The following is a 17419-nucleotide window of genomic DNA, read 5'->3' as shown; positions in this document are numbered from 1 at the left end:
TTAAAGGCTCACATTACAACTTTATTGCGAAATTTATGCTTAAATTAGTATGTACACGCACTTCATGGGTCCAAAACACCGAAAATTCACGAAAAGAGGTTAGAGTATTTATCTTGTCGAAACTGTGGCCTCCTTTCGCGCAGCATCTTGTAACAACTGGGTATCAACTTCGTCTGCCGGCAGCTGCACGTAACGAACCACAGAACCTCGGATAAAACAGTTTTTAACTGATAACATGTGTGGATATTTCTCCGGATCAATGACGCTTATATCAGACAGCTTTATATTCAAGTATTGGTCAACTGAATGTAGCGTGCCACATATACTAAGGTCGTTCTTCAGTTCCACTACCACATCTTTGCCGACGAGTGATTTAAAGAAAGAATAGAACAACATTTTTGTTTATTTTGCTACGAAAACTTTTAAACCGCCTAGATTCGGCCTGGATTGCTTGGAGTCAGAAAATGTCACTATTGTCACTGTCAATTCATGAAAAAGCTTATTGACCAACAGATTAAAAATATTTTCAAGTATCTATTTAGGCGAGTAAATAATACGTTTGAATCGATTGATTTTATAAACAGTGAAATGTAGTCCAATGTTGTTTTGACGATTATGTTTTAACATTACGTAAGGAAATACGTAGGTGGAAATGGGAGGAGTTCCACTAACAAAAGTTGGACGGTCCATGAAAAAAGGTAAGAAGTAAGGCCTAAACTCCGCCCACAAAATCAGGATGTAGAAGAAAATATTTTTTACTTATTTATTTTTTACAAAATGATTTTATCTGGTACAATAAATTACATCACTCAATGAGAAATATTTTTTCTCACTAACAAAACGATATTTTATTAATCGATCAATTCGACTAAATAACGCCGTGTAAGGCCCACAAACAGCTATCGTACAGCACTACGCCACGGTTAACAAATGGCGTCCGGTCTTTTGTTTTGTTAACTGTATCAATAAAAAGTAGATTAGTATTATTGGTTTTTATTATCCCTTAACTTAAGCATTATAGTGTTTGTACTTAGATTATTTAAGATTATAACTGACCCGAAAATAGTTAACTCGCGTATTAATATTTATTAAGACATAACCTATAAATTAAGTGCCGATAAAATGACAACTACGGAAGAAACTACCGAAATTGTAAGTAATTGTCACCATTATGAAGTAAATAACTGCACGTTTCAAATCTCACTTAAAACAACCCCCAATACATATGTGTAGACAATTGATTCAACGATACTCAGTTGGCTATAAACAGTTAACTGATTGTGACAACTTTTTTTTTATGAAGCTCTAATTTTTCCTACAAAACACAATTCATCTAATATTTCCATGAAAAGCTTTAACTGGCGCTCAGGATAATATAGCTATCTGTACCATAAAACAATTAGTTTTCGTATTAACACAAGAAACTTGTTAAAGTTAAGTCAATATCTCTGTATTTACCTTCTCAAACAGGACTGGGGAAACGAAAGGTTAAGCCGAGCCCAACGTGCAGTGGAAGCCAACACCTACGATGTGGACTCCTGGTCTCTCCTTATCCGTGAGGCTCAAACGAGGCCCATCAATGAAGTCCGGCCCATGTATGAGAAACTGATCACTGCGTTTCCAACTACGGGCCGGTATTGGAAGATTTATATTGAGCAGGAGGTTGGTAAATCAATAATCTATGCTTCTATTCTAATAAAATCAAGAGGAAACATTTTTACTTGTTTGTACCCTTAAGGCTCCAAAACTACAGAACTAATTTGAGAAATTCTTTCATAGTTGGAAAGCTACACTCTTTCCGAGTAACATAGACTATATTTTGTCCCTGTACGGGCATTTGTTCCCATAGGATGCAGTGAATCCGCAGGAAAACATCTCATCGTCATCATTTCAGTCATAGGACGTCCACTGCTGAACATAGGCCTCCCCATTAGATCTCCACAGATACCTGTTGGATGCGACCTGCATACAGCGACCTACGACCTTCATTAGGTTGTCTGTCCACAGGAAAACATCTATCCTTCAATAATATTCTTGATAATGACTGCCTATCTGACCTCTTCAACCTTGATACCCAGGCAATCCAATACTAGTCTAGAGTCTGAAAAATTATGTTCTACTCCCATAACATAATTTTAAATTTTCTTTTACAGATGAAAGCAAGGAATTTCGAAAAAGTGGAAAAGGTTAGTAAATTATAGCGTAAGTTGGTTAAAAATAAGAGTTTACTGAGTTAACTGTGATATTTTAGGCTAATAAAGTTAATAAAGATTATAGGTGAGAGTAAAATAAAATATTACTCTATTAACTTCTCAATTTTTAGAAGGATGGTTCTCAAAATTGTCGCAAGACAGTGTTATGTAAGTTAGAATATAATTGAAAATAAAACGGAAATAATTAAATATTATCTTTTTTTTCGGATAGGGATAATGTGTTCAGACATTTCGGAGGCGAGTTTTTTTATGTAAATGTTGTATTAAAAATAAAATAAATTAGTAAAAAAATATTTCAATTCTTTTTCAAATATTATTTATGTTCAAAAATACATTTGCAAGAAAAGCTCGCTTTTGAGATGTAAAAAACCCTTTTGCGTGAAATCCTTACCTATCATAATCCTATTTATGTATTTATTTACCAAAATATGTAACACCACACTTCGATTTTTAAACTATTTAGTTCTGGGGTAAAAAAAAACTGGAAAAATAATATATAGGGTAATAATTAAGATCAAATTCACCATATTAAAGTATTTATTAATTTTGATTTTTACGCATATGTATAAAGAGAACAAGGAATAGTTATTATTATGATTCTACCATTGATATTCCTTGAGTAAAAAAAATTGGTAAAAATTTTCTCAAACATACAAATTAATTAGAAGAACAATCTCGTCAAATCAGTCAGGTAAGTTTAGCCCCTCACGGCAGATCTACAAAAGTAAGTATGATTGAAAAACTTCTGTATCTAGTTATTGTAATACACTGCTGAATATAGGGCTCTCCTAAAATACTAGTATACCTGCCTAGCTAAAATGTCATGAAAGCAGATGGGCCATATTTGTAAGCAAATGTGTACCCAGAATTAAATTTTTGAAATCCACCGGAAGTCTCCAGCATAGATTTACGATCCCACTACCGTTTGGTAGATTGGCAATGCGTACTGTGTGGTATGTGAGTCCAAAAATTGAACATTAGTGTCAGAAAGACCGGCACGGAGAGGAGAGCAAATTCTTAACACGTTGAAAATTGAATTCTTTGCATTTGAAGTAAGGTTTATTTTTGCATGCGCACTCGTGTACTTTTTCTCGGTCTTGCTGACGATTGGCTCCAATCACGCAGCCGATCGGAGCCGACTCCGGTCTGTGTGAACGGACCCTTAAAGTCCATTTCACGAAAGCAGTCCCGCAGACGCAGCGCTAGTGTCTATGCGATAGATCAGTAAATACGTACCTACAAAAATATTTAGTTCTGCTAGCTGTAGGTATCTGTAGTGTTGGAAAAGCCAAACATAATTACTCACACATGAAAAAGTCACTCAACAGATGTATTTCAGTGGCTTCATTGAAATCACTCGATTGCCAACCTAACTTCTATACTAACCTGACTTCGTATTATCGGTCGCGAAACGCCTGAGGGTTCAGACAGACCGACTCGGAGAGAAGAGCAAATTCTTAACACGTTGAAAATCGAGTACTTAGTATTTGTAGTAAGGTTTATTTTTTGGATGTGCACTGCTTTTGTTATTGAGAATGCTAGCAGGCGCTCGGTGTGAAATAATAAGTGGAGCCGACCGGCTCCGATCGCGTAATTTTTCTTGACGTTTGGCTCCGATTGCGTGCTCTTTAGGATGCTCGCGCAGCCGATCGGCTCCGGTCCGTCTGAAAAGAAAAATGCTGATGCTCTCCGAGCCGGTCTGTTTGAACGGACCCAAAACATACGAATACATATACATACGATAAAACATTCATATACTTATGTAGTAGGGACAGTTGAGTATAAGGTAGAAGCCCATATTCAGCAGTGTCACAAAAGCTTATATGATGACATGTTACCATTTTCGCCGAACAGTTGTTCCAGCGGTGTTTAATGAAAATCCTCAACATTGAGCTATGGAGGCTGTATCTCAATTACGTGAAGGAAACCAAGTGTATGCTGCCTACTTACAAGTACGTATTTTTATCAATATAACTACTATTATACTACATAATTATACTACATATTTCATGCTAAAACTGCTGCATAAATTTTGATTAAACTTGCAGTAATATGGCTTATAGGTACTTCAGAATAATAGGCTACTTTTTATCCAGATGCTGAAATAAGTTACCTGTTGTTAATGTATAAGTTGTTGTAAATGAGAATTAAATTTTGGTGGCCAGGGAGATAAGACCTTATGCCCAACAGCCGATTGACTGTTACGTTACGTTTTATTTATATTTCAAACGCCTAATACACAAGTGCAAATCTACCTGTCCCTTCAGGACTAAATGGTTATTTTGTTTCTTCAAAATTCGTTCAGCAGTATGTGCGTGAGGTGGTAACAAACAGAGACACATTTACAAAATTCTGTCTCCTAATCTAAGGCCATTCGGGAAAAATATTTCTTCTTAATTCAAGACCCAATTTTCTAGGGAAAAAATGGCCCAGGCGTACGATTTCGCTCTGGACAAAATTGGTTTGGACATCCACGCGTACCCAATATGGAATGACTATATCACGTTTCTGAAGAGTGTGGAAGCCGTAGGATCTTATGCTGAAAACCAGAAGATTTCTGCTGTTAGAAAGGTAAAGGATTTACCTACGCTTAATATATATAAATATCTGGTATCTTCTGCGTAGCCTTTCCGCAACTGTGTTGGAGTCAGCATCCAATCTAATCGGGAGCAGCTGAATACCAGTGAGCCTCATGTGACTGTCTGTCTGAACTCCTCTACCCAGTTACCCAGGCAACCATAACCATAGCCCTTGTTAGGACTGGTTGTCCAGCTTTTAGGCTTCGGCTTCCATTTTTCCCGACGCAGATGAATACCTGTGTGCTGGAGCGACTGCATATCTGACCTCCTAAACCCAGTTACCTGATTCCGCTTGGTAAGACCGGTTGTCAGACTTTCTGACCTCTAAATACTCGCGCCGACTGCCTACTACTAAAGATGTTTAAATGGCAGACGGGACCCACCAATTTAAGCTGTCCTTTAAACGGAGGAACAGCAACAAACAAGTCGTCATGTTCGACATGACAAGATGGCCCCCATCCACGGACTGCCAAGTATGCGGCGGATATGTGTGTGCTCAACAAAACTTGTATTTCAGGTATATCAAAGAGCGGTTATCACACCCATTATTGGTATAGAAACTCTATGGAAAGACTACATAGCTTTTGAACAGAGCATCAATACTATTATTGGTAAGTTGTTAATCACTTTTTTATATTAGCCAAAAGAGGAAAACCCGAGAAGAACGAATGGTTTCTTGAAACCTTGCAGGCTTCATTCTAAGCTTGCCAGTTTATCACTTGAAGTGTTATTGGCGTCAGAAAATAAATTATTACTGTGGAATACAACGCGCCATTCGATTCGCTTAAAACGTTTTTACAAAATAATAAAAATATTCTTCACAAAACATTAAAAGGGAAATAGTAAAACTTGATATGACTGGAAGTCGTTGTCTATTTATTACTATTTCAGTTTATTTTGCCACTAAGCCACGACTTCGAGAGTCCTCATAATCATCATCATCTCAGCCATAGGACGTCCACTGCTAAACATAGGCCTCCCCCTTAGATCTCCACAAATACCTGTCCCGTTCTGTCCCAGAGCCCTATCAAAAGTCATTATTTTCCATTCAATGGTTTGTATATAACATGATAATAAAATTCAACAGCCGAAAGAATGGCAATGGAGCGATCTCGAGAGTACATGAACGCTCGTCGCGTAGCCAAAGAATTAGAGACAGTGACTCGAGGCCTTAACAGGAACATGCCAGCCACACCGCCTACTGCTGACAGAGAGGAAATGAAACAGGTACGCCAAACTTTATGTCGTCACCGAAAATTGCGTGAGTCACCGCGCAGAAATCTATTTTAGGTATCAGCGGGTGGAATTTGTCCAACAGTCAAAAATAATCTGCCCAGCGGGATTTTTAGGGTTCCGTAGTAAACTAGGAACCCTTATAGATTTTTTCGGACAGGATGCAGCTGAGTACCAGAATTTTATATGGAGCAACTGCTTATCTGACCTCCTCAACGTAGATACCTGGGTACCCCGATACCCATTGATAAGACTGGTTTCTGACTACCTGTAACTGCTGCTAAAGATGTTCAATCGAAACCGAGACAATATGTGCCCGTGAAACATGAAGAATTCGTCATGACGCGATAGTCACCCATCCACCGGTAACTGGTTGCTCTTTCCTTCTTCCGTGATGATCTCGCCAAACTATGTCGTCACGAAACATTCGGTCGGGGTTATACCTATAGCTTTATGGGTTAAGAACACAAATCACCCCATAGTCTAGACTAGAAGTTGGTGATTGATACACCCGTGCATCGGAGAATTCAGAGCACATTAATGTCGGTCCTGCTTGTGATCTCTCTCCGGTGGTGTCAGATTGTCGTCCCATCGCGCTATGAGAGTGAAGGAATAGTGAGTGCACTTGTGTTCAAGCAAATGTGCGTGCACTATAATATGTCCTGCGCAGCTGACTGATCTCCTTAAACCAGAACCGGCCGTTCACACCATTATTATTAGTCTTTAAAAATAACCATACTTCCAGGTGGAACTTTGGAAGAAATACATAACTTGGGAGCGCTCAAATCCCCTACGTTCTGAAGACACGGCACTCGTAGCTCGTCGTGTCATGTTTGCCATAGAACAGTGTTTGCTGTGCTTGGCTCATCATCCTGATGTGTGGCATCAGGCTGCTCAGTTCCTGGACCATTCTGCTAAGCTGCTGCAGGAAAAAGGGGTGAGTCACCCATCTGTTTGTAAGCCTTGGAAGGAGTTGCTTGACTTTAGAATTTTTAGTGAGAGGGATGGTAAGTTTCACCCAACTTCACACGAAGAAAGTCTACATCCCACCATAAACATTGAATGTAAAAAATTACAAGTGTCTACGCAATTGTTCCATCGTAAAGAGTTTTGAGATCGCATAGAAGCATGGATCGTATAGAAGTTCAACTTAATTTGTAATAATAAATAAATATTTTATTCACATTACAATAATACTGACCTGGCCATGAGCACAGGTTAAAAGTGTGCGTTGTTCTAGCTTTGATGATATAGGGAGGTAAAATAGTTGCGAAACGCTTCGAGAAAAGGATGGTGCGGCCGTGCCCGCTGTGCTCGAGATCTGGCAGAGATTTTACTAAGTATTTACATATTTTACCTCGTCCAGGACTCGAACGCGGCACGTCTGTTCTCGGACGAGGCGGCGGCGGTGTACGAGCGAGCGACTAGCGGCCCGCTCAAGCAGAGTACTCTGTTGCATTTCGCACATGCTGACTATGATCAGAACAAAAGTCCACAGTCTTTTTAAAGTAGACTATAGTCTTTTCATAGTAGACTACAGTCTTTTCAAAGTAGACTATTGTCTTTTCAAAGTAGACTGTAGTCTTTTCAAAGTAGACTACAGAGAGAAAAGACTACTAGACTGATTTTTTTTTATATTTTGCGTCGTGCAGGGCTTGAAAGAAGGGGAGTCCTTCGGCGCATCCTCATCTATATTATATATGGGCTTATATATTTATTATTACTTTACCTCGTCCAGGACTCGAACGCGGCACGTCTGTTCTCGGACGAGGCGGCGGCGGTGTACGAGCGAGCGACTAGCGGCCCGCTCAAGCAGAGTACTCTGTTGCATTTCGCACATGCTGATTATGAACAGAACAAAAGACTACAGTCTATTCAAAGTAGACCATAGTCTTTTCAAAGTAGACTATAGTCTTCTCAAAGTACACTATAGTCTTTTGAAACTAGACTATGGTCTTTTCATAGTAGACTACAGTCTTTTCACAGTAGACCGTAGTCTTTTCTTGATTTTGATTTTGCTTCGTGCAGGACTCGAAAGAGAGGCGTCCTGCGGTGCGTCCTCTTCTATATATATATACTATCTATGTCCCGATATATATTATATTTACCTCGTCCAGGATTCGAACGCGGCTCGCCTGTTCTCGGACGAGGCGGCGGCGGTGTACGAGCGGGCGACTAGCGGCCCGCTCAAGCAGAGTACTCTGTTGCATTTCGCACATGCTGATTATGAAGAGAGTAGACTGCATTATAATAAGGTAAGCAATTTAGTATACTGTTATATACGATACGCCATTATTGTTACATGCGTCAGACCATTGATTAAGTACCTAGTATTATTTTATTTTAAATGTTGTTTATGATGGTTACACACCGATTGACGTCACATGTTAGTGTTGGCCATCGCTGAAAACCAGCGCCGCGACTCTGTCTCGCATAGGGTCGCTGCATATGCTGAGCGAGGGCCATTTCGCGTGATCGTGACGCATATTTTCCTTTTTCCATTCTCTTTTTTTTTTTCGTTTTCATTCCTGTTTTGTTTTATTTTTGTGACCTTTTATATGTATTCGTTTTTGTGTGTGCGTCACGAACGCGAATAAACGTTTTGATTTGATTTGATTTGATTTGATGTGTCTGCACGGAGAAGAAAATGACTAGCAGAGATGCCATAACGGAAAATCTGCTAAGAAAGTAGCGCGACAAATTGCGGGTGTGCGGGGGACGGCGAACGTTACTGTCTTCGCCCTTTGGAACCCGCACATTTTTTGTAATACCAAAAATCGTTGACAGATACCTCAAAAAATTCAAAAGCCTCGTTAGTTTTAGTAACTGATGGCGCCTACCGTACATTACTTGACCCACTAGAAGAGTTTTGACTGACCTACATGCCTTATGGTATCTCTGCTCATGTTTCCTTATTCCGTGGCATAGCGATATTGTTATACGATTTGGTACGGTACACGATACGGTAGCCTAGTGGTTGCACAGCTTCCTAAAAGAGAGCTAGTTCTCGCAACCGGATAACAAATTGTCTATGTTACTCTGGTGTTTGAGCCATATTATTCCCAATTTTCATCAATATCCCTTCAGCTGGCTTATTCGCTAACTTTCGAATTCTCAGATGTCAACTGGCCTCAGTTGTCATCGGAACTTTGATGTCAACCGATAAGTTCAAAACATTGGTATTCTGTATCGCATGAAGTGGATATCGGTGGATATCGTTACACGGTTGCTGACGCCAAAACTACGATGACAATTTGACAGCTCTATTTTTTTATCCATTATCCATTATGTCCACTGGGCTTACGGAATCGCAATATAACGTTTATCGATACAGAAACAGCTGTCAAAATGAGTCATGGTGGATATCAGCCTGATGACGTCATCTCATTTGGTAACTGGCGTTAGCGAATAAGAAAATAGCTGTTTGACAATTTACTAATGTACACTTTACCAATTGATGATATCTGCGAGCTGTCAGTGGAGTTAGCGAATAAGGCTACAGATGTTTGAGCAACAGACACAGCTACAAACTTTTTTTTTTTTTCATAGGTGCACCAAGTATACACCCGCTACTTGGACAGCGAGGACATTGACCCCACGCTAGCGTATGTGCAGTACATGAAGTTCGCGCGGAGGGCGGAGGGTATCAAGTCTGCTAGGACTGTCTTCAAGAGGGCACGAGAGGACCCCAGGTGAGGAAATATTAGTAATACTAGCTTCTAACAGCGTTTTGGGGGAACTACTTCCTGCAACTGCATAAATAGTAGCCTATAGCTGTAATAAATGGGGTATGTACTACTAAAATTTTTACCCGACTGCCAAAGAAGGAGGGTAATGTTTTTCGAGTGTATGTAAGTATGTATGTATGTATGTATGTATGTATGTCTGTTCCTTTGTGACCTCCTGTAGCCTAAACGGCTTGATGGATTTTGATGTATGAGGTATCGTTAGATTTGTCTTGATTACGGGAGTGTCATAGGATACATTTTATCCTAAAAGTCCACGGGATATTTTTCTAAATTTCCTTTAAAAAATATGTATGCGGTATCATTAGATTCATTTCAATCACGGGAGTAATTAATATAGGATACGTTTTTTCTCAAAATTCCCACGGGAACATGTTAATTGTGCGTCAACGCAAAGCAACTCATGCGTTAGCAAGCAAAAAGGGATTCTTTTGGCGATACAATCACGTCGTCTTGATCAAATGCATGAACGTCGTCTTGATCGTCTTGAACGTCGCATTGGCGGTAAATTTATGTTGCGGAGTAACATCACTCGTAATCTAAAGCCAAATGTCGTCGAAATAATTTAAAATGGTACTTACATATACATAGTCTTCTACATCTACAACATTTTCGTTAAATAAAACAGCTAAAAGTTATAAATAAAAGAATTATTATTAAAAACAAAATACCCGACTGCACACTAAAAAAGTAAAACAAGCCCCACAATAATATTGATCAATACAACTTTACTGAATATAATTTATAAATATTGATTGAAAGCATCGCAGGCGGGGACCACCTTGACCGCCACCAACGAAAATTCTGCTAAATGGTGCACAACCGAAATGACTATAAATAAGCCTCTGTTGGTCCCCGCCTGCGATGCTTTCCATCAATATTTATAAATTATATTCAGTAAAGTTGTATTGATCAATATTATTGTGGGGCTTGTTTTACTCTTTTTTTAGTGTGCAGTCGGGTATTTTGTTTTTTTAATAATAATTCTTTTATTTTTAATCGAATCAGTTGTTCCATAAATTAGCGCTTTCAAACATAAAATATTGCCTATGACACTCGGCAATAGTCTAGGTACCCAACAGTACATACACACACATACACACACACACACACACACACACAAACATATATTCCCAACAGTGAAATATTTTTTTCAGATCGGTTCAGAAGTTTCGGAACCTTAGGGTCCAATCCAACAAAAAATGTTTCCCTTTATAGTTATTTATTACTTTATATTAATATATTGTATTTTCTGTGATAAATTATTTCAATAATTTATCCGACGTATTTTTGTTTTGTTTGAATATATATTATATATTTTTTTCTCTGATAGACCACAAGAGCTAAGGTGACAGAAACTATCACTTTTGATTTCACTTGTCTCGTTCATATCTGGCAGAAACTATAAGCAGTCTTTATCTGGCACCATAGCATTAACTATCAGATAAGTAACTGACACTTATCTACAATTTTCTTCCTCAGATCTCGCTACCACGTGTTCGTAGCAGCCGCATTAATGGAGTACTACTGCTCCAAGGACAAGAACATAGCTTTCCGTATCTTCGAGCTCGGCTTGAAGAAGTTCTCGCACATACCCGAGTACGTGCTGTGCTATATCGACTATCTGTCGCATCTTAATGGTGAGATTACACCAACTTTTCTAACTTATTATGTACTTTCTAAGTATGTCTTGGACACCAATGACTGTGTTTCGGATGTCACGTTAAACTGTAGGTCCCGGCTGTCATTGAACATCCTTGGCAGTCGTTAGGTTAGTCGTGTAGGCAGAAGCCAGTAAGTCTGGCAGTCTAACAAAGGGGTATGTTTCTTATTTAAATTTAAAATATCTAGCTGTTTTCCACGGTTTCATTGACGAAACTACAACATATTACAAACAGATAAAAATATATATTTGTACTTATAGATGACTGGCTTCCGCCCGCGACTTCGCCCGCGTAGTCTGTGTTAATCCAGGGTATCTTAATATATTATCTTAATTTTACCTATATACATACCAAATTTCAACCAAATCGGTCCAGTCGTTCTTGCTCACTTTTTCGTTCTCATAAACTTCCATATTATTTTACATTCTAAGTAGGATTCTAATGTAACTTCTCATCTTTCTCAGAGGACAACAACACCCGCGTCCTGTTCGAACGAGTGCTATCATCAGGCAGTCTGAAGCCAGAGAGTCAGGTGGACATATGGAACCGGTTCCTGGAGTTCGAGTCCAATATCGGAGATCTGGTCAGCATTGTCAAGGTCGAGAAGAGGAGACAGGCTGTGCTGGAGAAGGTAGGTTACATAATATATCATCTGCCTGGCTGTCTCTCAACTATGTTGGGGTCGGCTGAGTACCAGTGTGCCACATGGAGCGACTGCCTATCTGACCTCCTCAACCCTGTTACTTGGACAAAACAATACTGCTTGGTAAGACTGGTTGTCAGATTTTCTTGTTTCTGACTACTCGTAACGACTGCCAAAGATCCACCACAGTTTTACAGTTTTACATGGCCAGTTTTACATAGCCTCCGAAACACAGAGGAGCTCGTCATGACAAGATGGTCACCCATTCACAAATTGACCGCGACAAGCGTTGTTGTACCTTATGATGGATTGACGGGCTCCTCTCAAATATTTTTTTCATTGGATTATGAAAATATGCTTTCACTGCATATTCGCTAGAAATAAACTCAATCTTCCTTTTTTAAAAACACGAAGTAAGAGTCGGATTTTCATGCAGCACAGCACACTTACTTAATTATTAACTTTTATTCCTTATTTGTCTAGATCAAAGAGTTTGAAGGCAAGGAGACAGCTCAACTGGTGGACAGATACAAGTTTCTAGACTTGTATCCTTGCAGCATTGCTGAGCTCAAATCTATTGGGTATACAGAGGTCAGTATTTATTCTATATCTTCACTAGATATTATTCATAATTTCTAGAGCAATCTGAGGTACTTTCTCTTTTTACTTTAGATGGATTTCAATAAACTATCCCTTTAGATTTTCATACTAAAAATAGGAGTTTGACGTAAGCACCAAACAAATTACATATATAAATTATCCAAGAAAAAATACTCGAAACCGCTTTAATTTAAAAGATATTCTAGGAAACGTCAACAAGATGGTAATAATGTTATTTAGTACTTTGGATCAGACTTTTTCTCGGAGAAAAATAACTCTAGATGCTTAATGACATAGTTCTCGCTAAACTTTTTGTCGTCTCGGAACATTGCGCGAGTTGTTGCGCAGACCATGTTTAAGTCTCAGCGAAGGTGCGGTAGGGGTATGGTCGACGTATATATTTGCGGATCTTTGAGTTCTGTGAGGACTCTATCAGAAGATTTGCTCCTTATTTATAGTATTTATTTTGTATTTTGTTTATAACAGGTGGCGTCAATGTCGAACAAATCCTGGGCCCTGGGAGGACCTTTAGCGGGCATATCGCCGGAACTAGCCGCTGTTATACTCGGACAGAAGTATGTTTTAGCTGTTCCACTACTTCCTGCACACGGATAAAAAGATAGCCTAAATCTTTACTCAGGCTTTAGACTGTACGTCAGTAGTGAACGTCAGTAGTTTTGGTGTGAAAGTGCGCTACTTACTTTCGCATTTTATGTAAATAACTGATTCCCGCAGTTTCACCCTACTATATTACCCGGGGATAACTATCCCAACAGGGAAGATTTTTAAAATCGATCTAGTAGTTTCGGTGCGTTTTAAGGGTACAAACAAAAAAAAATCTTTCTTCTTTATAGAATTAGCATAAATACAAAACTCTATTTGTTTCTCACGACGCCAAAATTTAAATATTTGAATTTGCTAAAGAGATATTATAAGATACTCATGTATATTGCGTGTTGTTGCAGAGATAACGACCCGAACAAAGACATAGCTCGTCCGGACACGAGTCAGATGATACCCTACAAGCCTAAAGTCAACCCGCTGCCCGGAGAACATCCTATACCAGGTGACGATTATTTTACAAAAAGATAAACTAAAAAATATATATATATTTTTCGATTATCTACCCAAAAATATTGGACAAGTAGTTTTTTTTTACTTAAAAACTAAATAAGGAGTGGGGGCTTGTGACGTCACGTTTAAAGTATAATTTATACCTGACTAAAAATGACGTAAAACAAAATTCAAGCGAGTTTTACCTTTCTTGTTGTGCGTCCAATACTTTAGGGTAATCTAAATGACGGACTAATTTTCATTCACCATGTTTCTTATTTATTCACATTTACGTATTGCATATAAATATTAAAAAAAAGAACATATTTACATTAATCTTAACTATTGTTGTTTGTGGAGTTATACACATTGAATTACCTACTTATCTACTAATACATTTTTAGAAAATATAATATTGATAATTAATTTTATAAGATCATGATATCTTCAACATCCGTCATCCTTCTGCCCATCATAACTTCTTCACACTTGGTAGTAGGGAGGATTCAAATCTAATGTCCATGCCATTTGTTGCCCAGCATGTGTGTAGTAGCCTATTATTATATAATTAATCTATGTACCCTGTTCCCCAGGCGGCACGTTCCCCATGCCCCCGGCAGCAGCGCACCTGTGCACGCTGATGCCGCCGCCGCAGTCGTACCGCGGCCCCTTCGTCGCCGTCGACAGGCTCATGCAGCTCTTCAACAGGATCTCGCTGCCGGATAAGCGTGAGTAACATATGATTTATAAGGAACCTAGGGCTATAGCCTAGAGATTCAACCAAAACAAAAGGAAAATACTTCGATCATACCAGGATAAAATGGGTATATACATAAAAAACTCTTTAACTTTGTATTACTGTAATTAAAGATATAGTTATCGCGAAACTTTCATGGAATATTGTGCTTGTCGATCGATGCAAAAAAACAAATTTTGGATTTTCAGCATACAATATACATACTCACTTAAATACTGGCCAGACTCCATACTATACGTCACAAAACGCATAAAACATTAATTATACTTGTCTCGCCATTACAATATGGCGTCGCTTTCAGGAATTGTATACTGAGATATATTTCAGAAAACACGCTTGGAAGTAAGCGTCAACAAGAACATAAATCAATTTTTCTTAAAACAACTGATTAATTCGAAAATTGAATGTGATAATTCATAGTAATCACATAAACTAACTTAATTTATTTGGATTTTATTATATTTTATACATGTAATAATTTTTGTATGTTTTGTTTTCTCCAGCGCCGGCGCCTACGCAAGAGAACGGCTGTGACACGAAACTGTTCGATTTAGCGCGCTCAGTGCACTGGATAGTCGACGACGAGGGCATCACTACTGTGGCTAGCAAGGTAAATAATCGCTTAACAAATAAATAAATAAAATATACTATTAACATTGACCTTTGTATATAATGAAAAATTTGTCATAAGATTTTATTTGAAAAAATATCAGTAAAATGGTTCATACTAGGTTCCGAGGGAACTTTACTGGTTTATTCTGATATTTAAGCTATATTATTGTCAAGTTTCATCAAAATCTATAAGTAGCGTGAAATAGGAACAAGCATACAGACACACATGCATACATCCTTACAAATTTTCGCATCTATATAATATTAGTTCGACTTATTTCCGCTCTGAAATTACTTGCCATACCAGAATAAGATACTATGTCAATATTAATAAACTAACGGAGCTTTCTTTTGGTAAGAGGATTTTTTTAAATCGGTACAGTAGGTCCAGACTACCCCTTAAGAACATAACAAACACACAATCTTGACCTCTTTTTAACATTATTCATGTAGTATTAATTGAGATTTTTAATTTCTCGAGTCCTACTTATAATATGTAGTATTTATTTACTTATAAGTTAATTTCCTATATTTTTTCCCAGGCTCGTCGAAGGAAAATGGGTGAGGATTCAGATGAGGAGGAGCTTGGCGTGGCGCCGCCCGCCAACGATATCTACCGCCAGAGACAACAGAAGCGAGTGAAATAAACTCCTTAGACATTATACATACACACAGTGTGTCATATCTAATCACATTAAATACGTTAATTATATGTCGATTAACACAAAGAAAAAAAAGTTTTTTTTAAACAAAATAAATACAATAAAAATGTGCGAGAATTAGAACACCATATACAGGGTGGCCCATCCATAGGCGTCCAAAAGAAAAATTTAGAAGCTCTATGCTATGGGGTATCCGAATCACCCCCATGTATGTTCAGCGATTTTTGTGTAATTAACGAAATTCTCCCTTGAAAACTGACAGCTGGTCGAAACATTCGATATTCCTACACTTTATCTCTGCTTTACACAGGATGTTGTAAATTATGAAAACGAAAAATGACTCCTGTGGCTAAACCACTGAAGGGATTAGGTTATTTTTTTACAATTCGCCACAGAATATCATAAAGTATATGCGATAGGATTTAATGTGATTAGGTATGACACACCCGATATATTTATAAAATAATGATAAGGACATTGTGTTTTGTATGTACGCAAAATAAATGGATTTGTAATAAAATTATTGTTTTATTTTGAAATTAGCCGTTTTGCCACAGTTTCATATGCATCCCTAGAATATAAGATAGTAGCCTTACGCTATGTCCTTTCTCTGACTATAGACTATCGGTGTAACTAATTTTATTTCAATCGGTTCAGTAGTTTTCACGTGAAAGCGTAACAGTCTTTTTCAATAAAGCAAAATAGTCACGAGGTTGAACATTGTCTCAGTTTTAGTTGTAGACGAGTAGTTTTATACAAAAACACGTAGTTTACATTTGAAAACATAATTTAAATATTTAAAACGAAATAAAATATGGGAAAATATAAGTACAGATACCGGCACGAATCTTGAGCGCTCGGCGGAAGATTGGGGATCTTATTGCGCATCGTACACTTATGACAAGAAAAAACACACACCCTTTTATTATTTATTTTTTTCCTAAGTTCCCTACGTAATTTCATACTGAACTAGTATGAAATTACGTAGGGAACTTATGGTTGAAAGAAAGATTTTATAATCATTTATTTAATTGAGAAATGGAAATTGGGATGGAATTAGGTACTTAATCAAGTATTTCTAATTTTTGACAAAAATACAAAATAAAACTACTACTACTTTGTTAACATTTTTGAACTCGAATTTAATTTATTTACTTATGAAATAAAAATCTTTTTTTTTTAATAAAAAGTAAAATGTATTTTATAAGATAATTATTACAAATTATACGCTCCGTTGTCGGTTAAGCTTTGGTTTCCTAGGAAAGCGGTGCCGTCAAATAGCGGCCGTGATACAGCGGTGAACGACGTCACCAGAACGTTGTCTATGTAAACAAAATGGGGCGGTTTCCTAGAGAGCGGTAACTGACGCCGTAACTTCAAATAGCGGTGCCGCCATTTGCATGACGGCCGTCTTGACGGTGTCAGATAGTTTGGTGAACGTTTTATTGAAAGCGGTGAAGCTTTTTTAATACGTATTTGTGTTTTTTTTTCGGAACAGCGTCAAAAATTAGTTACAACTCTTGGAGCAGCGAGGACGACGAATTGTAATAGATTTCGTTCGTAACCACGAAGCAGTATATAATATAAAAAGTAAAGATTATAGAAAAAGTCAACTAAAACAGAATTGGTGTCGTGAAATTTGAGAAATATTAAATAA

At 37.9% G+C, this 17419-nt stretch overlaps 2 protein-coding genes across 2 annotated transcripts; one reads left to right on the top strand and one right to left on the bottom strand.

Annotated features, from left to right (window-relative positions):
• On the bottom strand, positions 1–480 carry LOC110381120 (U6 snRNA-associated Sm-like protein LSm2). Its single transcript, XM_021341330.3, has one exon. The coding sequence runs from the start codon at positions 394–396 to the stop codon at positions 109–111; it is 288 nt and encodes a 95-aa protein (XP_021197005.1). The 5' UTR covers positions 397–480; the 3' UTR covers positions 1–108.
• A 433-nt stretch (positions 481–913) lies between these two features.
• On the top strand, positions 914–16228 carry LOC110381126 (protein suppressor of forked). Its single transcript, XM_064042660.1, has 18 exons — positions 914–1152; positions 1471–1662; positions 2154–2186; positions 4068–4165; positions 4631–4784; positions 5310–5403; positions 5880–6019; positions 6771–6962; positions 8143–8280; positions 9575–9717; positions 11254–11411; positions 11900–12066; positions 12562–12669; positions 13165–13253; positions 13644–13744; positions 14325–14459; positions 14992–15098; positions 15643–16228. Exons 1-18 carry the CDS (start codon positions 1123–1125, stop codon positions 15745–15747), a joined length of 2184 nt encoding a protein of 727 aa, XP_063898730.1. The 5' UTR covers positions 914–1122; the 3' UTR covers positions 15748–16228.
• The last annotated feature ends 1191 nt before the right edge of the window (positions 16229–17419 follow it).

Source organism: Helicoverpa armigera, chromosome 29 (assembly GCF_030705265.1).
Source record: "Helicoverpa armigera isolate CAAS_96S chromosome 29, ASM3070526v1, whole genome shotgun sequence".
Classification (NCBI taxonomy): Eukaryota; Metazoa; Arthropoda; class Insecta; order Lepidoptera; family Noctuidae; genus Helicoverpa; species Helicoverpa armigera.
This window is presented reverse-complemented; position numbering and strand designations above follow the sequence as displayed.